This window comes from Moschus berezovskii, chromosome 6 (genome assembly GCF_049115385.1).
Source record: "Moschus berezovskii isolate FMDL1 chromosome 6, NW_MosBer_1.0, whole genome shotgun sequence".
NCBI lineage: Eukaryota > Metazoa > Chordata > Mammalia > Artiodactyla > Moschidae > Moschus > Moschus berezovskii.
In genome coordinates this window covers 53,496,202-53,519,977 of record NC_142465.1, presented here as the reverse complement: position 1 = coordinate 53,519,977, position 23,776 = coordinate 53,496,202, and the positions used below count along the sequence as shown (strand labels likewise).

The 23,776-nt window shown below is 40.3% G+C and overlaps 1 protein-coding gene and 1 non-coding gene across 2 annotated transcripts in view; both read right to left on the bottom strand.

Annotated features, from left to right (window-relative positions):
- Positions 1 to 229: 229 nt before the first annotated feature.
- WIF1 (Wnt inhibitory factor 1) overlaps positions 230 to 23,776 on the bottom strand; it is an 89,863-nt gene continuing 66,316 nt past the window's right edge. Inside the window, exons 5-10 of the mRNA XM_055395154.2 lie at positions 22,558 to 22,653; positions 18,307 to 18,402; positions 13,473 to 13,568; positions 5,237 to 5,332; positions 4,659 to 4,754; positions 230 to 1,002 (exon numbers count right to left, since the gene is read on the bottom strand). Of these exons, the coding sequence (XP_055251129.2) occupies positions 881 to 1,002; positions 4,659 to 4,754; positions 5,237 to 5,332; positions 13,473 to 13,568; positions 18,307 to 18,402; positions 22,558 to 22,653 (602 nt within the window). The 3' untranslated portion in view covers positions 230 to 880. The remainder of the gene's footprint in view (positions 1,003 to 4,658; positions 4,755 to 5,236; positions 5,333 to 13,472; positions 13,569 to 18,306; positions 18,403 to 22,557; positions 22,654 to 23,776) is intronic.
- LOC129537294 (U6 spliceosomal RNA) lies at positions 14,996 to 15,102 on the bottom strand. The gene has a single exon (XR_008681968.2). It is a non-coding gene; the product is annotated as a U6 spliceosomal RNA (small nuclear RNA).

Below are 23,776 nucleotides of genomic sequence, written 5' to 3'. Positions count from 1 at the left end.
AGACAGAACTGGGAGGGAAAGATGAGGCTGGAGAGCTTGTCCAGAGTCAAGGAAAGAGTATCTTCTCTTTTTATGATATTGCAAGGTTTTAACTTCTGTTCAATTGCAACCGACTTTATTTCCATAAACTAGCACATGCAAAGACCACTCCATACCACACTCAGAAAACTAAAGCAGCATCTTTATTTTATACATACAAACAGTATAAAATGTTTATGTAAGAGCTGTGTTTTGTTTACAATATATTATATTGCTTCAAGCCAATGCCAAAAGTTCATACATATATTCCCTATTTTATTGTGTTTACAATATATTATATCGTTAAATGTCACTACCACAGTGTTATTTCTCTCTCTTTTTTAATACTGAATTCTCTGGAATCATGGTAAGGTCAAAATGTATTGTGAGTTTAAGGGGAATTTTAAAAATGTGACAAATGTCTAACTACATGACAAAATAAGTTGAAATGCTAAGACTTCAGCACTTTTAACTGCTTCATCCAAACCCTTGTGATTTATGCGTTTTCGTTCCATTTATCTTCTCTAATGTTGCCCAGCCCCTCAATACCATGAATGCATTGTACTTTTGGAAATTATCTGCCAAGTACACACTGAAAAGACAACAATTTAACCTGAACAACTGACATTACATAAAGTTGGTCCCAAAGCACCGAAACAAGAAAATCTATACCATCATGCTACAGATGTACCTAGAAAACTTAAAAGGAAGCGTAAATATCAGCTCAATGATTTATAATGAAACTAATAAAATTCAGGCCAGTATTCGTAACTGTAATAAACATTATTTGAACATTCAACACATGAAAGGTTAACAAAGGCTATGAACTTGGTGTAACTTAAAATGTTGCAGATGTCGGAGTTCACCAGATGTAATTGGATTCAGGTGGGTCCTGCCGCTCCTCGGCCTTTTTAACTGAAGGCGTGTGCTGCCTGAGCCGGGTGCCTGCTGGCCTCAGGGCATGCAGGAGGCTGGCTCCATACCCTGCAAAATTATTCACAGCTTAAAAGGAAAGAAACTACAAAAACAAGCTCTTCAGATTCATTATTCACCATTCAAATAAAATCCATTTTCCCTTTCCAACCCATAGTGAAAGACCACAGTGGCCACAGAAAGCTACCTGAATGATGAGACGTTACAGGTTCAAGATCTCTTTGAAAAGAAATTCATTTTACTAACTCCATCAAATCTGGCTTCCACTGAATCTCTGACTCACTATATATTTTGGTCATGCCACGCTTGAAGCAAACTTGGGATGAATGTTATTGAATGGAAGGATGTTCTCCATCCAAGGGCTCGTAACGATCAAGCACTGAGGTCTCATTGCAGGAGTGCTTCTGCAGAGAATGTTGTCATTGATCCTTTTATTGCCTTGCAAAACCAACCTCCATTATTATTGATCTAGTTCAATAATAACAACCCCCATTCTTCATACAGATCACATGATTAGGCATGACTATGGAGAAGGAAATGGCAACCCACTCCAGTACTCTTGCCTGGAATATCCCATGGACGGAGGAGCCTGGTGGGCTCCATGGGGTCGCAAAGAGTCGGACACGACTGAGCAACTAAACTAACTAAAACTAAATTGCATTTACACAAAATAGGAATTTTATGAGACTTAAGGCCTTCCGTAAGTCAGAGAAGGAGAATTATTGTATGACATCCCTTATATGTGGAATCTAAAAAGAAATGATATAAACAAATTTACTTACAAAAAAGAAAGAGACTCATAGACTTAGAGAATGAACTTATGGTTGCAGGGGGTGAAGGAGAAGGATGGGTATAAGGGATAGCTAGGGAGTTTGGGATGAGCATATACACACTGCTATATTTGAAATGGACAACCAACAAGGACTGCATAACACAGGGAACTCTGCTCAATGTTATATGGCAGCCTGGATGGAAGGTGAGTTTGGGGGAGAATGGCTACATTTATATGCGTAGCAGAGTCCCTTTGCTATTCACCTGAAACTATCACAACATTGTTTATTAATTGGCTATACCTCAATACAAAATAAAAAGTTTAAAAAAATGAATCAATCTAAAAGAATTTAGGAACAGAGAAGTGTTTTTTTAAAAAAGTACTTCCAGTACACATGTTAGAGAAGGGTTAGGATTTGAACTGACTCCTTATCAGTGGGCTTTTGTGAGCTCTGGTTAAGATGGGTGTCTACTGATAGCATTTCCAGTTCATCATAAAAGGAGTGTAGGATTGGGGGTGGGAGGAGAAGGGGACGACAGAGAATGAGATGGCTGGATGGCATCACCGACTCGATGGACATGAGTTTGAGTGAACTCCAGGAGTTGGTGATGGACAGGGAGGCCTGGTGTGCTGTGATTCATGGGGTCGCAAAGAGTCAGACACGACTGAGCAACTGAACTGAACTGAATACAATAATACAAAGTGAGTTGTGAGTTACACAACTCAAGATTTCTTATTACTTATGAACTTCTGAAGATGCCTGGATCACTGACTCACTTCTGCTGATTTCCTAAAACTGATCTGAGACAGCAGTTAAAAATCTGCCTCCATCTTCCTGTGCATTAGAGTCAAGTCTGGCATTTCATTTGCTCCCTGTGGCTTTTAAATGCAAGCATGCCATTAAGTAACTGCTGAGAACAGAATACTTTGTTCCTGAATGCTTTTCTTTGAATTGTCAGTATGTAGGCTAGTAGCTCATGGACCCGCCAAGACAATGAGCCAACAATCCCTACCCTGCTGCTCACCCTGCCACCCATGAAGCCCAAACCTCCCTGGTGAGGCAGAGCCCAAGCCAGGAAGTCTGTCTCCAGTATCCTCCTCCCAACTAGAATGTCTGGGCGCCTGGGACCTCCCAATGTGTCGCCCCACTGGGAATCTGTTCTTAGCAGAACTCTGTGCCTCACAGCTTCCTTGTCATCTCCTTTTAAGCAAAATTAACCTCATTCTTTCAGCCTGATTCTCTCAGCCACTGTACAAACTGGCTGGGGGGCCTCTCTTTTAAAACATGGTTGCATTTTAATCAAGCACCAAGGCATCTTCTTGACATGCATGCCTGAATCTGAAGGCGGCAGAGATGACAAAAGCTTTCAGCAGCAAAGTCTACAAGTGAGGGTGCTACTGGGGCTGGGAGACCTGTCAGAACTGCTCATCTAAACTGCAGGCATGAGGGCCTCTCACTTGCCTTCTTGGAATGGTTCATTTTCTATAGGTCTTTTACCTGAAGGAAGGTCCCCTTCTGCCCCGTTTGGTACCATTCCATCATTCCCACCTGGGCAAAGGAGCCATTTTCCAGAGGAACTCCACTTTTTGTTAAGCCATGTCCTCCTGAAGCCAATTCAATCTACCATCCAGTCAAGACAATGGTGAAAAAAGACTCAGATCAATGGCTCAGTGTAGCCTAGGCCAGACACCAATATACTTTAAAACAAACAAACACGTAAAGCTACACATAACTGGTTTTATACATATCAGAATAGGACAATGTGTGTTATAAAGTATGTACAAAAAGTAGGAATTAGAGATTGAGATATATAACTATACATATAAAATTTCTACATAAATGTAATAAAAGAACATAAAATATTTTTTAAAATGTCTTCAAACTAATAGTTTCCCTCAGCACCCCAGATGATTATTCCACACTCACTGGGCTATACGCATCACCCTTTGGAGACCACTGATTTAGAAAAACACCTGATATGAAAGTGATCTGTTCACTTTGTGTACATTATTTTGGAAACAACTTGATGGCACAATCTGGACTTCTATTAATCAAGGGAGCTGCATGACTGAATGAAGCCTTCCTTTGCCCACAGAAAGTAGCCAGTGGGTCCATCCTCAGCAGATAGAGTTCAAGCTGCAGGATGAAACTGCAGAAATGCATTATTTGTTTCCTTCCCTTGCTGATCGATTGCCCCTCCCTCTTGAATCTGGGCACCACCAGGAAGGATCTTTTCTGTCTGTTCATTGGTATGTTTCCAGTGCTTGGATTCATGCTTAGCACAGAGACGATATCCATCAAAACAGAATGATTGAATTTAGCAACTTTAACTTTCATTTTGTATATAAAATAGACCAGTGGTTTATTATCCTATAGTTAGTCCATTTTTGGTGGTCAGTAGATGTGAAAAAAATACAACTCCACGTTAACATCTCTCCTAGATTTCACAGACCTCTTCTCTCCCTCGAAAGAACCCATTTAAAGCATCCCACAACCAACACGGTTTAAAGATTTTACACAGCAGAACTCTTCATGCTCTAATGCTCCTTGATCAATCCTGAATGATAAAATGAGAACCATGTAGCTACTGATCTACATTTGATTTAGAAACCTTACTTTTACTCATTTCTATCATAGTTAACATACCATATTACCAAACCAACCTGTAGTACTAATTTAACCTGGAAAATATTTGCGGTGATATTTTACAGCTATGGTGGTATTTTACAGTGATGCTTTCTTTCCTCTGCAAAGAACTCTCTGAAGCTTAGAGAGTTCTGGTGGTGGTAAGGACCACTGCAGAGAGCAGGAAGAGGAGGAGAAGTTGGTTTTATGCAACGGAAAGCAGAGCTGAGTTATGGCTTGTCTGTCCTGGCCTTTGGAGCCAGGAAATTGACGTGCAAGAGTCTGGCTCCCCAGACAGTTCACACTCACTTTTATTGCAGTGTCTCCCATGCCAGCCTTCCTGACACTGGCATTTGTTGGGTTCGTGGCAGGTTCCGTGTGTGCCGCAGCCAGGTTTGCAGACAGCTAGAGTCAAAGGAGATAAAGAGAATGTTTCCTGAGCTTTCACTGGTTAACAGAATTATGCAGCTGTCTTTCCTGCAGTTCTTTCCAATATGTTAGTTTTGGCTTCATCCCTTCATGTGTTTTCCTAAGTCAATCTCCAGCTAGAAGTCAGTTTTGGACTCTTTTGAGTCAGTCCTGAAAGTGATCTAGACTTGATGTTTCTCATTGACAAAAGACACTCAGGAGGACTTTGAAACTGCCAGGCAATGGAAGTTTATCTTCCTTAAGAAAACTAATAGTTAAAAAGTTTGGTGGGGTGTGCAAATGTGTCTAAGTTTTTTTTATCCCTGGATTTCATGTCTTTGGTATACCTCAAGAAACATAAACGTCAGTGAAGAAAGGTTAATTGTGATGCCTCGGCAACATGCAGTAGGTACAGAAGTTAGGAAGTAAGAGAGAAGAAATCCCTGATAACAGGTCGGCTGTGTGTACAGGGTACTTACGCTTTGAACAGAGGTCTCCTTGGTAACCTTTGGAACACTTGCATTTGTTTTTACCAATGCATTTACCTCCATTTCGACAGGGCTGTGGGCATTTGCCTGAAATAGAAGAATGCAAATAAGGAACTCTGTTCTCCTTTCAGAAGCAATTAAATTTTTTCAAAGGAATTGCCAGGCTTTGAGAGGATCGAGGCTTTTAAGTGACAGTTATTTCCACTTATTTCGAATTAACCCTGGCTTTGTTACTATTTGAGCTTCGTTTTGGGGACAAATAGGCTCATATTTTTACTTATAAATTTGGATATGAATCTTCCACAATGAGTATTGTTCAAATGCTGTATTTACATCACTTTTTGGACAATGTTTTAACTGATTCATAAAAACTTATAATTTAAGATATATTAAAAGATATGGATGGCGCCCTAAGTGATCTTTCCTCTGAGTTCTGATTTTTGTATGTCACTATTTCTGAAAGCAGGCCTTTACCTGGACATGATGACTTCTGCCTTAGCCTAGGATTCTCCAGAAATCAGGACCTGCCTGCAGAGTTTATTTGGGGAAGTCATCCTTGGGATTAGGAATAGGGGGCAGGGAGAGTAAACAGCAGAAGAGAATAAACCAACACAAAAGTATGTTTGTAGGTTGTTCATCACTACAGGCAACTGGGCTCTATTCTTCAGCATATTTCTGAGGAGTCAGGTAGATGGACTGCTCCTTCAAGTTGCCTGAAGGAAGAGAGAGGGGAGCATTTATTCATCTGCACCAGTGTCCACTGACCAAAGGCCACCCCATGGAATAACTTTCGTGAATTTCTAGTCTGTGACTGTAGATTATATACGTATAATCTGTATACATGTGTAGTTGCTCAGTCATGTCTGACTCTCAAGAGTCTTCTCCAACACCATAGTTCATCAATTCTTTGGCACGCTCAGTTTTCTTTATGGTCCAATTCTCACATCCACACATGACTACTGGAAAACTATAGCTCTGGCTATACAGACCTTTGTTGGCAAAGTAATGTCTCTGCTTTTTAATATGCTATCTAGGTTTGTCATAGTTTTTCTTCCAAGGAGCAAGCATCTTTTAATTTCATGGCTGTGGTGACCATCTGCAGTGATTTTGGAGCCCAAAGAATAAAGTTTCTCACTGTTTCTGTTGTTTCTCCATCTATTTGTCATGAAGTGGTGGGACCAGATGCTATGATCTTCATTTTTTGAATGCTGAGTTTTAAAAGCTAACTTTTTCACTCTCCCCTTTCACTTTCATCAAGAGGCTCTTTAGTTCCTCTTCACTTTCTGCCATAAGGGTGGTGTCATCTGCATATCTGAAGTTATTGATATTTCTCCCGGCAATCTTGATTCCAGCTTGTGCTTTCTCCAGCCCAGCGTTCCTCATGATGTACTCTGCATATCAGTTAAATAAACAGGGTGACAATATACAGCCTCCACGTACTCCTTTCCCAATTTGGAACCAGTCTGTTCCATATCCGGTTCTAACTGTTGTTTCTTGACCTACATATAGGTTTCTCAGGAGGCAGGTAAAGTGTTCTGGTATTCCCATCTCTTTAAGAATTTTCCACAGTTTGTTGTGATATGTATATATATATATATATTCAGTACTCAGGAGTCTCTGGTGGGAAGCAAGAGACGTGTGGCTCAGCTCAGGTGCAATCAGACTATGTTTGTACAGAATAGGTCATAGCAGTGATGGAGGGAAAGGCTGGCTGAGAAGGACATGAGGTGGGGCACACAAAGTCCTTGATTCCACACTTGGGCATTTTTCTGGAATGTCTCAGATCCTAGTGATACTTCATGCTTTTATCTCTGTGCCAAATAAGGAGTGCTGACATTTTCACAGATCTCTGCATCCCAGGATTTTAGAGCTGGATGTAGATGTAAAAATCATATTTTTCTTCTTTCTTACTTCTGAAGCCATTTATTCTCCATTTGCAATCTAGAATTTGCCATCCTAAGGCTAAAGTTTTTTCCAGGTAAGCATTATGCTTGATAGACATGAAGTGAATCCCATATGAAAATCATTTTGCTAAAAACACTTTCTTTTATTTATCCAAAATGACTTTCCTCACATATAAATAATCCAACATGTACTCACTGCGGAGATTAGAGAGACAATTGAGATGTTAGTGTCTCTCAGAAAATTGAAATGCCATTAGAGCTGTAGGCTTTTCTGACACAGGGATGTTTCATAGAAAGGTATTAAAACAATCTTAATACTTGAATGCCACCTTTCTGTCAACCATTAACATCCAAAAGAACCCTTTTTGCTAGGTTTGGAAACAAAGACTATCATTTACTCTGTGGTCAAGATCCAACTTCAATTTAAGGAAAGGAATGTCTAACTCTGAATTTCCATTTGTATCAAAGGAACATCCGATCCCATCATATACTCAAAATTGAATTGTATCACAGTACTCTGCAATGTACTGGGGTTTTTCAACTAAGCAAAATGTGGGACAATAATTATATGGCAGAAAAGATAGAGGATGTATTGTGAACTACTTGGAGGGCCCAAGGTTCCCCATATTCTATGAGATGTGAACTTAGTATCCAGAGGGAATGGAGAGAATGGCTGATAGAATCTTCTCATTGTCTCCAAGGATGTTTTTGTTCCCTTGGCAAGAGGGAAGTGAGGACCCTGAGGCTCACTGCAGCCAATAAAGAAGACGGTCTCTCTTGGTTATCACAGAACAGAAATCTCTTTGCAGGTGACTGTTAGAAGGCCACTCCTAGATCAAACCTCATGGAGCCAAAATATCATGAAGGGATTACTGTTTTAAAGTTCAGAATTCTATAAATGTCTTTAATATTGACTTCCTTTTCCTAAAACTATATTGTGAACAAATTCTTATCATTGGATAGTGGAACCCTGAGTCAACGTGAGAAATCACACATTTTTACCCAAATGAGACTAAGCACTGCCTGAAGACAAATAGATTTGACTAATTCTAAGCAATTCAAATTTTACATATAACCAGTGAGGACAGTGAGATAAGGTATTGACAAAATAAAGATATTAAACTTCCTCCACCCATCAGATTGTGAGGTAAATTTGTGACTATCCTTCACATAGAAAAAAGATGAAAGTGGTTTACCATAAGTGCCAAGAACCACCATCTCTGAGTCTTAGAATTTTACAAGTGATTTTTAACTGCTTTATCCAATATTCTAATTTTTTATTGCAAACATTTTATATAGATTACCTTTTCAATAATAAAACCCATTAAGGTATTAAAAAACCCACTTTTGGTACAGTATAAACAATTTGTTTTTTTAAACTGAAGGTTCGTTAAGGAATCTTATAAAGTTTATGAACCTTAAAGAACAAGAAAAACATATGTACATATATCCAGATACTTCTAACCATCGTCTTATTTGTTAACCTGCAATATATCTCACAATCAAGTCAGAATGAAGTTTGAGAAGCCATCAACTTTGATAGAGGCCAGGAGAAATGATAATAGCGTCAGAATACATATTTTATCTAAAAAAAAAAGAGAGACAATAACAAATATTGGTAAGGATATGGAGAAATTGGAACCCTTGTACATTGCTGGTGGGAATGTAAAATGGTACAGCCACTTTGGAAAATAGTTTGGCAGTTCCTCAAAAAATTAAAGTTAACATATGGTCTAGCAATTCCACTCCTAGGTACGCTCAGGAGAACTGAAAACATGTTCACACAAAAACTCGTACACAAATATTCATAGCAGCACTACTATTTGTACTGGCCCTAAAGTGGGAACAGCCCAGGTGCCCATCAGCTGATGGATGGATAAACAAAATGTAGTTGCTATATCCACACAATGGAATGTTATTTAGCAAGTAAAAGGAAGTAATGATATATGTAACAATAGAGGTGAACCTTGAAAATATGCTAAGTGAAAGAAGTCAGACATAAAAGGCCTGTATAATTCTATTTATATGAAATATCTAATACAGGCGATCTAAAGAGACACAAAGTACATTAGTAGATTCCAGGGGTTTGGGGTGAGGACCATGAGGAAAGAGCATATGTCCATGAAGAGAAAGGAACCCATGAACAAAGATTCATAAACATGAACCAATTAAGTATGCGAAGTCTGAGTGTAAGTGTGTGGAGAAAATTGAGGGGAGTTAGTTCAGAGATATCTTTATCAGGGCAGGGTAATTAATAAGAACAGAAACCACATTCTGACAATTAAATTACATGTTCTATGAAAACTTCAGAAGTATTTCATTTGAACTCTATAAAAAAAAATCGTCATTTCAGCTATTACTCATTAAAGTGAAAAAATCCCCACAAATAAATTAGAGGTTGAAAGTTAAAATAGTAAGTCAGTATTATTTAATTCTGAACCTACTACAACTTCAGAAACTATGGCTAGAGCAAACACAGTGGTATTTTATGGATATAATACAGCTGGAGGTAACTTCCAGAAAAGTAGGGACATGCTCACTCATTCCTTTACTTTCTTCCTGAGCCAGGCTTTGGTGCTATCTGTTTTCAGGGTCACAGAGCAATCTAGGGTAAGGTTGGCTCATTTCTGAGTTGAGCAGAGAGCTTCAGTGACAGGAAGATAACAGGGCCAGGGCAAAGAGTTTGGTATCCTGATTCCCAAAACAACGATTATCCACCACATTCCACACCTAAATTTGTTTTTTTTTTTTATCACAGCATGACAAACATCAAGAGAAGGCATAATGTGCATTGATTTTGTTTATGGATTAACTATTTTTTTTTTACCATAAATAAACACTTAAGAGACACTTCCTCAATCTAGATACAAAGCATTTTCAGTTCAGTCAGTTCAGTTCAGTCGCTCAGTCGTGTCCGACTCTTTGCGACCCCATGAATCACAGCACGCCAGGCTTCCCTGTCCATCACCAACTCCCGGAGTTCACTCAAACTCATGTCCATCGAGTCGGTGATGCCATCCAGCCATCTCATTCTCTGTCGTCCCCGTCTCCTCCCACCCCCAATCCCTCCCAGCATCAGACTCTTTTCCAGTGAGTCAACTCGTCGCATGAGGTGGCCAAAGTATTGCAGTTTCGGCTTTAGCATCAGTCCTTCCAATGAACACCCAGGATTGATCTCCTTTAGAATGGACTGCTTGGATCTCCTTGCAGTCCAAGGGACTCTCAAGAGTCTTCTCCAGCACCACAGTTCAAAAGCATCAATTCTTCGGCGATCAGCTTTCTTCACAGTCCAACTCTCACATCCATACATGACCACAGGAAAAACCATAGCCTTGACTAGACGGACCTTTGTTGGAAAAGTAATGTCTCTGCTTTTTAATATGCTATCTAGGTTGGTCATAACTTTCCTTCCAAGGAGTAAGCGTCTTTTAATTTCATGGCTGCAATCAGCATCTGCAGTGATTTTGGAGCCAAAAAAATAAATAAATAAAGTCTGCCACTGTTTCCACTGTTTCCCCATCTATTTCCCATGAAATAATAGGACCAGATGCCATGATCTTTGTTTTCTGAATGTTGAGCTTTAAGCAAACTTTTCCACTCTCCTCTTTCACTTTCATCAAGAGGCTTTTTAGTTCCTCATCACTTTCTGCCATAAGGGTGGTGTCATCTGCATATCTGAGGTTATTGATATTTCTCCCGGCAATCTTGATTCCAGCTTGAGCTTCTTACAGCCCAGCATTCCTCATGATGTACTCTGCATATAAGTTAAATAAGCAAGGTGACAATATACAGCCTTGACGTACTTCTTTTCCTATTTGGAACCAGTCTGTTGTTCCATGTTCAGTTCTAACTGTTGCTTCCTGACCTGCATATAGGTTTCTCAAGAGGCAGGTCAGGTGGTCTGGTATTCCCGTCTCTTTCAGAATTTTCCACAGTTTATTGTGATCCACACAGTCAAAGGCCTTGGCATAGTCAATGAAGCAGAAATAGATGTTTTTCTGGAACTCGCTTGCTTTTTCCATGATCCAGCGGATGTTGGCAATTTGATCTCTGGTTCCTCTGCCTTTTCTAAAACCTGCTTGAACATCTGGCATTTCACGGTTCACATATTGCTGAAGCCTGGCTTGGAGAATTTTGAGCATGAATTTACTAGCGTGTGAGATGAGTGTAGTTGTGTGATAGTTTGAGCACTCTTTGGCATTCCCTTTCTTTGGGATAGGAATAAAGACTGACCTTTTCCAGTCCTGTGGCCACTGCTGAGTTTTCCAAATTTGCTGGCATATTGAATGCAGTACTTTCACAGCATCATCTTTCAGGATTGGAAATAGCTCAATTGGAATTCCATCACTTCCACTAGCTTTGTTTGTAGTGATGCTCTCTAAGGCCCACTTGACGTCACATTCCAAGATGTCTTGCTCTACGTGAGTGATCACGCCATCGTGATTATCCTGGTCGTGAAGATCTTTTTTGTATAGTTCTTCTGTGTATTCTTGCCATCTCTTCTTAATATCTTCTGCTTCTGTTAGGTCCATACCATTTCTGTCCTTTATCGAGCCAATCTTTGCATGAAATGTTCCCTTGGTATCTCTAATTTTCTTGAAGAGATCTCTTGTTTTTCCTATTCTGTTGTTTTCCTCTATTTCTTTGCATTGATCGCTGAGGAAGGCTTTCTTATCTCTCCTTGCTATTCTTTGGAACTCTGCATTCAGATGCTTATATCTTTCCTTTTCTCCCTTGGTTTTCGCTTCTCTTCTTTTCGCTTGTCTACTTTTCACAGCTATTTGTAAGGCCTCCTCAGACAGCCATTTTGCTTTTTTGCATTTCTTTTCCATGGGGATGGTCTTGGTCTCTGTCTCCTGTACAATGTCACAAACCTCTGTCCAGAGTTCATCAGGCACTCTATCTATCAGATCTAGTCCCTTAAATCTATTTCTCACTTCCACTGTATAATCATAAGGGATTTGATTTAGGTAATATCTGAATGGTCTAGTGGTTTTCCCTACTTTCTTCAATTTAAGTCTCAATTTGGGAATAAGGAGGTCATGATCTGACCCACAGTCAGCTCCTGGTCTTATTTTTGCTAACTGTATAGAGCTTCTCCATCTTTGGCTGCAAAGAATATAATCAATCTGATTTCGGTGTTGACCATCTGGTGATGTCCATGTGTAGAGTCTTCTCTTGTGTTGTTAGAAGAGGGTGTTTGCTATGACCAGTGCGTTCTCTTCGCAAAACTCTATTAGCCTTTGCCTTGCTTCATTTCGTGCTCCAAGGCCAAATTTGCCTGTTATTCCAAGTGTTTCTTGACTTCCCACTTTTGCATTCCAGTCCCTTATAATGAAAAGGACATCTTTTTTGGGTGTTAGTTCTAAAAGGTCTTTTAGGTCTTCATAGAACCGTTCAACTTCGGCTTCTTCAGCATTACTGGTTGGGGCATAGGCCTGGATTACTGTAATATTGAATGGTTTGCCTTGGAAACGAACAGAGATCATTCTGTCATTTTTAAGATTGCATCCAAGTACTGCATTTCTGACTCTTTTGTTGACCATGATGGCTACTCCATTTCTTCTAATGGATTCCTGCCCACAGTAGTATGGTCATCTGAGTTAAATTCACCCATTCCAGTCCATTTTAGTTCATTTTAGGCACACAATAAAATTCTGTTGTGCTCCCAATCACTATTCTGGTTTCTATGATCTATTACTTTTGCCTGTTCTTAAACTTCATAAAAATGGAATCGTCCAACATGCATTTTCGTGTGTCTAACTTCTTTCACTTAGCATAACATTTATGCAATTCATTCATGCTGTTGTGTGTGCTATCAGATGTTTTTGTTGTTTTTTTTTTTATTGCTCTTTACCTTACTTCCCTCCTTTTTCTTGAGTCTATCCTTTTCTCTGAGATGGATTACTAGGCTCTGCCTGGTTGGGAAATGTGGCAGTGAGTGGCCAGAGCGGGGAAAAAGACTCTATGCCTGCAGGGAAGTGAACAAATTCCAGCTGTCCCAAAGCTCTGGTCTACATTTCTAGTCTGAAACTATGGACTCTCCACAAGAAACAGTGCAACATGGTGAATAGCACCAAACCAGATATAACCGAGTCAGAGAGTGTTTAATGAGTCAACTGAGCTGATCTATGTCACTCCTCTACCCTACTGTTATCCAAAATGGATGACGGCTGAATCTAGTAAAAAGAAACCACTGGCCTGAGACCTTAGACCTTAGACATTGTCTCGGGGCTTCAGATTCCTCATCAATAAAATGAAGGGGTTAGATGGTGCTTCTAATGTTCCCCCCCCAAACAAAGACATTGCAGGTCAGTACTCACTTGTTTCACACTGTTCCCCTTCTAGTCCTGGAGGGCAAATACACTTTCCAGGGTAGAAACAGGTCCCTCCATTAAAGCAGGTGGCTGAGCAATTTGCTGTTAGAATGAATAACAGGGTATTGCATTAGATAGTCACTTAAATCTAACAACATTTCATTAAGGCTAAGTGATACTTCTTAGGCATCTGCTACTTGCCCATTTACTTATTTAATAAAATAAGCCATATTCCCAAGACAGCAGTGGTAATCAACTGCTTGACCATTTGCAGATTCAGGCAACATAACAGGATGCCACACACATGACACCGGACCCACCTCTAGGGGTTTGTTTGCCTCTTAGTGAAAAAAGGCAATGGTGGGTAAAAACAAAGATCTGTTTAATTTTATTGTAAATATCTATGCTCTTAAAAGGAAAAGAATGCTATAAACCCAAGAAAATATTTAAGATGAATGAAGAGTAAAAGGAGAAAACCTTCTTTGGAACAGATAAAAGGGAGAGAATATTAGGCTTGGACAAAGGAGAAAGCAACTTTTTTCCTGATTGAGAAGAATAGAGATTCATCTTATATAACAGAAATTTTTGAAAAAATAAGTTTTTATGACATTCACAAGAAAGAGTATATTCAGAAAAGGGCAGCCTGTTCCCCTTTATGAGATCTTGTAGGCAGGGAAGTGGCAGCAGCATGAGCCAGAGGGATGAAAAGAGTGGGTATGTGACTGTGGGAGTCCAGTAAACTAGATTTTTCAGGTGATAATCATACTGCTGGTAATTCATCCTAAACCCTGCTTTTTAGAGTCAGCTTCTGGAGTTTCACTGCTCACTGGCACCTAAAATAGAGGGAGGACAGAAATGAGAACGGGGGAGAGCAAGGATCTAAAAACAGACAAGTTGGCTCATTCTATAAAGGAGATGAAAATAAGAACTCAGCTATTCCAGTCTTATGGCCTATTTGTTCTTGTCCTATATAAAACAGGCCAAAATTGGCTGTAGGTGAATGAAAGCTGGAATAAGCGTCCAGGAAGAAAATCAGAAAGGATTTCCAAACGTTCTAAGTGTGTGCTTTCTTTGTGGAAATGAAATCCAACTAAAATATTCTATGAATATCATGCTTCCTAAATGATAAAGTTTTTGTTAAAAATCATAAGTATCTCCTAGCTTAAGGCCATGCTGTACTTGCCTTGGCAAAATCAAGCTTCCTGTCATAGACGGTAACAACAGCACTGGAAGACAGGATTCAGGAATTAGGAGAATCCGTTTTTTGAGTTTCCTCTTTGTTACTTGCTGCTAATATTGTTGAAAGTGAAGTGTTGCTCAGTGCTGTCTGACTTCGCAATTGCGTAGGCTGTAGCTCACCAGCCTCCTCTGTCATGGAATTCTCCAGGCAAGAATACTGGAGTGGGTAGCCATTCCCATCCTTCTCCAGGGTATCTTCCCCACCCAGAGATCGAATCTAGGTCTACTCATTGCAGGCAATTACCATCTGAGCCACTGAAGCTAATCTCAGAGCTGGATCTTTTATTATTATTATTATGGAATGTTTCACGAGTTTGCCTGCCATCCTTACACAGGGGCTATGCTACTCTTCTCTGTACTGTTCAAGTTTTATCACGTGTATTGCCAAAGTGAGCATAGGAGAGTTGTTTTTGTGAGCATGTCCGACCTCCCCACTCGCCCCTGTTTCTCCCTGGGGTAATAGGAGATGAGAAAACATCAGAATCTGTGTCCACTTGGCCGGATCTTGCTGGACACTATCGTTACTACCATGTAGAATGCAATGAACCTGGGAGTTTAATCAAAAGTTACAGAATGTGACAAACATTACAAATGTGACAAAACTGATTGTTGAATCTGGCCACACCCTTAACAACTGCATAATACTGGAGCTTCTCTCCATCTCTGTTGTGCGATGGTGCATGACTAAGAAAATGAGCCAGAGGCACCAAAGGACTTTCACTGGGGCTGAAGGTTTGCTGGGCCAGTGTTTAACCACTCAGCTGTTAACGTTTACAACAGATGTCCCAAGAGCCGATGAGAGTTAATCTTTAGCGTTTCTTTGAATATGTAGTGCTAAGGTCTAGTTCCATGCCAGTAATTAAGCCATTTTTCAGAAGCTCTATACTCCCTCCTGGATAATAAATGCATCTTTTGGTTGAGATAATAAAAAAACATTTTTTTTCTTTTAATGTTCCCAGATCTCCAGTGAGACCAAGTGGAATTTCAACAGACTTTCCAAAAGAATAAGAAAAAGTTCCTGGAGTCTAACAAGAAGGAAAATCTTTCATCTGAAAGGTAAAATATTACAAATGTAAAAGGGAATACACATAGATGTTTTCCTTCACAGGACCATGCAGTGTTGAGACACCCTGGCATAAAAAAGACACTGCAGCTGACAGTCGGTCACTGCGCACAGTACACCAATAATAAGCCTCACAAATGGTCTTTTAAAACCTGATAATACATTCGTTATTCATCCAGATTTCTGAAGGATTGGCTCTATTGCCTAATAAATTTGAGATAATATGAATTCAATTCTGCTTCTAGAATTAAATTCTGCCCAGTTCTGAAGTAGCAGAAGGGCTGAATGCTAAATTTAGACAAATGAAAAGAAGCTGCACAAGAAAGAATTTTTTACTCACTGGCTATTATTATTGGTGTCATCAGTGATTAATCTTTATGAATATAAAATTTTAAAGTTGTTTCTATTCCAATGCTATAGTTTTCAAAGACCACCTACAAATAAAATGTAGAGATGTGAACATATGCTCTCAGTTAGCTTAGAGATGGGGGAACCAGGGGTCAATGGCTTAATTTCTGTTTACAGTTGGGAAAAGCATGGCCCACAGAGATTGGATTCTCTACTCAGAGTCACTTGTAGAGGATCCGGGTTCTGAAACAGGTAGCCTGAGTGGCAACATGGTACAGTGGAAGGTGTGAATTTGGGTCAAGCTACTCAAGGTCTGTAAACTTTGTTTTGCTTATCTGGGACTATGATGAATAATTATTTACATATCTCAAAAGATTGTTAGAACTAAAGTCAGGTAATTGTATGAAGGTACTTTGCATATCACGAAATAACAGACAACCATAAATGATTATTCTGACTCATGCTAAGGGCTCTTTAGCTTTTCTTTCACTTTAAAAAAGCTGCTCGTTTCAATCTTAATTGGTGCTATCTGTATTATCACTGAAGAGACACTTCTCAAAAATAAGCACATCATTTTATTTTGGCCAATCCAATATTTATTTTAGAAAATAGTGCCCTACTCATGCAAAAGCCCTACTCAGAAAAGCCCTGCTCAGGCTTTTCTGGTGGCTCAGTGGTAAAGAACCCGGTTGCCAATGCAGGAGATGTGAGTCAGTCCCTTGGTTGGGAAGATCCTCCGGAGGAGGAAATGGCAACCCACTCCAATATTCTTGCCTGGAGAATCTCATGGACAGAGGAGCCTGGTGGGCTACAGTCCATGGGGTCCCAAAGAGTCAGACACAACTAAACAACAAAAACAACTCACACAATTAGCATTTTGACAAAAGGATAATTTCATTAAATACATACACTTTAAGGATGTTAATTTTTTTCCATAAAAGATGTGAACCAGGCAAAGTAGATAGGTGTTTTGAAAGACTGTGAATCCCACCATTCTACTCTAGAGCCATGTTTGAATCTACTTTCTGAGAGTAAAATCTGGCTATGTTGCTGCTGCTTCATAGGAAGGAGGGACCCGAGCTCTCAGGGATGTGATCTGTGAGAAGAGAATTAAATGGGTGATCAGTGAACTTCTAGGTCAGGCAATTTGGAAGAGACTGTTTTAGAAGCTCACCCATAAAATTGATTTGGGACATAAGAAAACAGCAATGGGCCAGGAGTAGCTAACTGTTCGTGAAACTTCATGCTCCCCTCCCATAAAGGGAGAATGACATTTCTCCTGCTTGCATCCGGGTAGGTCGTGAGGCTAATTCCTATCCATGGAATGTGTGTTGAAAGTTTTGTGGGTCACTTTTGGACATTTTTTGTTTTTTTAAGCAGTGCCTATTCCAATGTTTGTTTGTTTGTTGGCTGGAACCAGAGAGCTCCAAAGCTGTCAGCAGGATCATCAGTGCCTGGGCCCCCGAGTCATTGTATGGACAACTGCCCGACCCACTGACCAGGTTCCTGCACTGGAACATTCTGTGAGTGAATGTAAACTTGTACTGTGTTGCTGCTAAGTCACTTCAGTCGTGTCCGACTCTGTGTGACCCCATAGATGGAAGCCCACCAGGCTCCCCCGTCCCTGGGATTCTCCAGGCAAGAACACTGGAGTGGGTTGCCATATCCTTCTCCAATGTGTGAAAGTGAAAAGAGAAAGTGAAGTCGCTCAGTCGTGTCCGACCCCTAGCGACCCCATGGACTGCAGCCTACCAGGCTCCTCCATCCATGGGATTTTCTAGGCAAGAGTACTGGAGTGGCTTGCCATTGCCTTCTCCGTGTACTGTGTTAAGCTACACTAAAATTTACGGTTAATGTTAAAGCAACCAGCGAAGTGATACACACTATTTATAAAGCTCTTATGAAGAGTGATGATATAGTAAATATACTTCTTTTAGTTGAAACATATATATTACCATATGTAAAACAGATAGCTAGTGGGAAGTTGCTGTATAACACAGGGAGCTCAAACAAGTGCTCTATGATAACCTAGAGGGGTGGGAGGGAGATTCAAGCAAGGGGGAGGGGACAAATGTGTACTTATGGCTGATTCACCTTGTTGTACAACAGAAACCAACACAACATTATATAGCAATTATCCTCCAGTTAAAAAAAAAAAAAGTAAAAAGAACCTTGTTCTTAGGAAGTTACCTTTATCACAATTGACTCCATAGAATCCAGGTGGACAGATGCAGAAACCGGGAGTAACACATAGCCCGCCATTCATGCATCGTGGTGAGCAAAGGACTAATGGGGAGAGAGAATTCTAATTAAGGCCAATAGAGTTTTAGAAACAGGACCATTTTGGAAATGTCAATAATATAACAGGTGTACATTTTCAAGCTTTGTGGTTGACTCTAAAGTGGTTGCTCTGTAAAGACAGAAGTTTGCTATGTTAAAATTATTTTTGTGCAGTAAATAAGGTTATATTTTTAACCAGTGTCATAAAGAGAATTTTGGAATTGTTCCATTTGAATGGCTGATTAAAATTTTCCCAGAATCATTATTGTAAGTAAGATGTGGTCTTCTTAAGAAGTATCTTTTTCTGCCTTATTTCCTCATTTTTTCAATTTCAGTCTATCTTCTGTAAATATCTTTTTCTGCCTTATTTCCTCAATCTTTCAATTTCAAAATCAGTCCAGATGGAGCTCAGGACAAGATGGTGGAACAGAAGGACCTTGAGATCAACTCCTCTCATGAGAAGACCAAAATCACAACTGCTAAACAATCATTGATAAAAAAAAGACTGGAACCTACCAAAAAAGATAGTCTACATCCAAAGACATAAAGAAGAAACCACAACAAGACAGTTAGGAGGGGCACACTCTCTACACAATCAAATCCCATATCCCCTGGGTGGGTGACCTACAAACTGAGAACAGTTGCAGAAGTTCTCCCACATGGGTGAGAGTTCTGAGTCCCACATCAGCCTCCCCAGTCTGGGGGTCTGGCATCAGGAGGAGGCTAGACTTGAGTGCAGGAACTCCACTGGACTGTGGGAAGCAGAGACTCTACTCTTGGAGGGTATACCTGGGTCTTGTGTTACCAAGACCCAGGGCAAAAGTAGTGACTTTACAGGACCCTGGGCTAGACCTACCTAGTCTTGGAGGGTCTCCAGGAGAGGTGGGGGGAAGCTATGGCTCACTCTGGGGACAAGGACACTGGTCAGAAGATTCAGGGAATTTTCACTGGCATGAGCTCTCTTGGAGGCCAGGACAACATTTTGGCACCAAGACCTTAACCCACCCAACAGCCTATAGGCTCCAGTGCTTGTACACCTCAGGCCAAACAATAAACAGGGTAGGAACACAGCCTACTCATCAGCAGACAGGCTGCCAAAGACTTCGTGAGCTCATAGCCACCTCATCTTATTCAGTCACTAAGTCATGTCTGACTCTTTGCGATTCCATAGACTGCAGCACAGCAGGCTTCCCTGTCCTTCACGATTGTTTAAACTCATGTCTACATGTCAGTGATGTCATCCAACCATCTCATCCTCTGTCACACTCTTCTCCTCTTGCCCTCAATCTTTCCCATTATCAGCCACCACTAGAGAGACCCCTTGACATGGCCCTCCCTACCAGAGGGCCAACACCCAGCTTCACTCATAAGGCCCCTCCCAATAGGAAGCCTACACAAGCCTCTAGACCAGCCTCACCCACTGAGGGGCAGATACCAGATGCAAGAAAATCACAACCCCTCCATCTGAGGACCTAGCCCACCCACAAGAGGCCAGACACCCTGGGACCAACTGGGCCCCAGACCTGCAACTAGCAGGCCAACACAAGCTTTGGGACACAATGGAAACAATCCCACTTACCATCACATCAAAAAGAATAAAATACCTAAGAAGAAACCTATCTGAGAAGACAAAAGATCTATACTCCAAAAAACTGTAAGACACTGATAAAAAAAATCTGAAGACGATACAATCAGATGGAAAGATACACCATCTTCTCAGATTGGAAGAATCAATATTGTTAAAATGACCATACTACCCAAGGAAGTCTACAAATTCACTGTAATTCCTATCAAATTACAAATGGCATTTTTCACAGAACTAGGACAAAAATTTTTTAATTTGTATGGAAACACAAAAGATCCCTGGAATAGCAAAAGACATCTTGAGAAAGAAAAACAGAGCTGGAGGAATCGGACTCCCTGACTTCAGATTATACTACAAGGCTACAATCATCAAAATAGTATGGCACTTGCACAAAACCAGACACAGAGATAAATGGAACATGATAGAAAGTCCAGAAATAAACCTATGCACACCTGTGGTCAGTTCATCTGTGACAAAGGAGGCAAGTCCATGCAATGGAGAGAAGACGATCTCTTCAATAAGTGGTGCTGAGAAAAGTGGACAGCTCCATGTAAAAGATGAAATTAGAACATTGTCTAACACCATACACACACACAAACATAAAAATCAAGATGGATTGAAGACCTAAAGATGAGACCAGATATTATAATACTCTTAAAGGAAAACATAGGCAGAACACTATTTGACATATACTGCAGTAAGAACTTTTGGGATTCATCCCCTAGAGTAATGGAGATAAAAACAAAGCCAAATAGGAGCTATTTAAAGTTAAAAGCTTTTGTACAGTAAAGGTAACCATAAACAAAGTGAGAAGACAAGCTGCAGAATGGCAGAAAATATTTGCAAATGATGTCACCAACAAGGGATTAATTTTTGAAGTGTACAAACAGCTCATACAGTTCGATATCAAAAGAACAAACAACCTAATCAAAAAATGGGCAGAATTTCTAAACAGACATTTTTCCAAAGAAGAGATAGAGGACTAACAGGCACATGAAAAGATGCTCAATATCACTAATTATTAGAGAAATGCAAATCAAAGCTACAATGAGATATCACCTCACACTGATCAGACTGGCCATCATCAAAAATTCTACAAATAATAAATGTTAGAGAGGGTGTGGAGAAAGAGGAACCCTCCTACACTGTTGGTGGGAATGTAAATTAGTGCAGTCTCTATGAAGAACAGTATGGAGGTTCCCAAAAAACTGGAAATAGAGTTACCCTTCAATCCCACTCCTAGGCATATCCAGAGAAAACCAGAATTTGAAAATATACATGCACCCCAGTGTTCAGTGAAGCACTATATATAATAGCCAAGACATGGAAGTAACTTAAATGTACATTGACAGATGAATGGATAGACGTGGTACACATACACACACAATGGAATGATACTTAGGCATAAAAGAATAAAATAATGCCATTTGCAGCAAAATGGATGGACTTAGAGATTATCATACTAAGTGAAGTAAGGAAGGGAAAGACAAATATCATATGGCATGGCTTATCATATGGAATCTAAAAACATGATACAAATGAACTTATATGCAAAGAAGAAACAGACCTATATACATAAAGAGCAAACGTATGGTTACCAAAGGGGAAAGGAGGCCCAGAGAGGGATAAATTTGGAGTTTGGAATTTATATATTTATACCACTATGTATAGAACAGATAATCAACAAGGACCTACTGTAGCTTAGGAAACTATACTCAGTATTTTGTAATAACACATAAGGGAAAAGAACCTGAAAAAAATAGATATATATGTATGAATAACTGAATCATTTTGCTGTACACTTGAAGCTAACAACATTGTAAAACAAATACTTCAATCCAAAAAATAAAAAAATAAACGCAAACAAGAAAAATTCTTATTTTTTTGAAGATGAAAAATATTTTGCTCATTCTTGTTAAATAAGTTCAGTATATGTGAGCTTGTGGTTTATATACCTTTGTGGTTGAGAGTTGGACACAACTGAAAGACTAAGCATGCATCCAGTCATGCGATTAATAAACATTTTCATGTTCATCTCTCTTTTTCGTATAACTTTCTTAGTAGTAATTTCACCGAAACAGATATATTTACTACGCAAATGATCTTCATCCTCCCTTTTTTTGCCTAGAGTACCTTCATAACTCAGGTGTAGACTTAATTGTGACTCAAGCCACTTTTAGTTGGAGTAGATACTTTCAAATCGGTCACAATACTCTTTTTAAAACCAATTTTAGTGGAGGGAGAAAAACTCAAAACTTTTGTAAGATTATGCCAAAGCAGAGGGTATATAATAGCAAACCCGGGTAGGGGGATGGAGGAGTGTAAGTGGCCACAAAGAATGTAGACACTGTGCCAGTTTCCTGTGCCTGTCACCACATATTGGATTTAACAGAAAACCACTCCTAGAAGAAACACTCTCCAATAGCTTTCCTGTGGCTTTTTAAGTCTGCATGAATCCATATAATGTGACCAGAAAGATAATTTCAGGGGATGTGCTAAAAATATATGTGGGGCTCCTGTGTGACACCCATTTCATTAAGAAGCAAGCCAGGGAGCTGGCTGTCCATGTTCTTTACCTTTCTCACAGTGAGGGCCGTAGAATCCATCAGGACATTCGCAGACCCGTCTTTCATTACAGAAGCCTCCATTTCGGCATCCTCCTGGGCACTCAGCTTCACCAAAGAGAAACAAGCTTTATATAGACACTTTTCAAAACATATTGAGTGAATTATGGGGAGCATGAAGAGCTTAGCGGTCATGTTTTCCCCAGTACCCTGATTGTAATTTATTGAATACCAATATTTCCACTTCATTATCTCTACATCACTTGTACTTTCTTAAGTTTTCAGGAAAGTAAGACTTTGCTTCTCTCAATCCTACTTTCGACAGTAAGGGGCTCGTGGAAGAAGGCAAAGCAAGCTTTATGTTCTTCCTTCATCTCACCTATCAATTTCTGCACTGGACCTTCAATTCACACTGAGACAGAACAATGGATATTGCCCTCCATATTCATTTTCAGAGTGGGTAATGACTTTTTGGTACATCCCTCGGGCACTGAAAGCCTCCAGAGCTAAAATTCTGTGCTGGAAGAGCTTATATCAGAATAGGGAAGGGGACAGGCCTTCCCTTTCCCTGGTTACCCGAGCTGTGGTGGGAGGTGACTTTGCCTGGCAGAGATCGCTGGTGAGATGGCAGCGACCTGTTTTCCATGAAAGTCAGAAGGATCAAGCGTTTGGCAGCAGGTATGGGTAGTGGTAGTTGCTGTTGATGACTGGTGACCTTGCTATGAGGCTGAGGGCTCCCAAAGACTACACTGGAAGAGGGAGAGAAAGAGGTGGAAGACAGAGCATTTTGAAGGGTACTAGAGTCCCTAAAATTGTGAGTGGGGTCAAAGTAGAGCAAGTCTGCTGCTGCTGCTAAGTCGCTTCAGTCATGTCCGACTCTGTGCGACCCCACAGACGGAAGCCCACCAGGCTCCCCCATCCCTGGGATTCTCCAGGCAAGAACACTGGAAAGTGAAAGTGAAGTGAAGTCGCTCAGTCGTGTCCGACCCTTAGTGACCCCACGGACTGCAGCCTACCAGGCCCCTCCATCCATGGGATTTTCTAGGCAAGAGTACTGGAGTGGCTTGGAGTGGGTTGCATTTCCTTCTCCAATGCATGAAAGTGAAAAGTGAAAGTGAAGGCGCTCAGTCGTGTCCGACTCTTAGCGACCCCATGGATTGCAGCCTACCAGGCTCCTCCGTCCATGGGGTTTTCCAGGCAAGAGTACTGGAGTGGGGTGCCATTGCCTTCT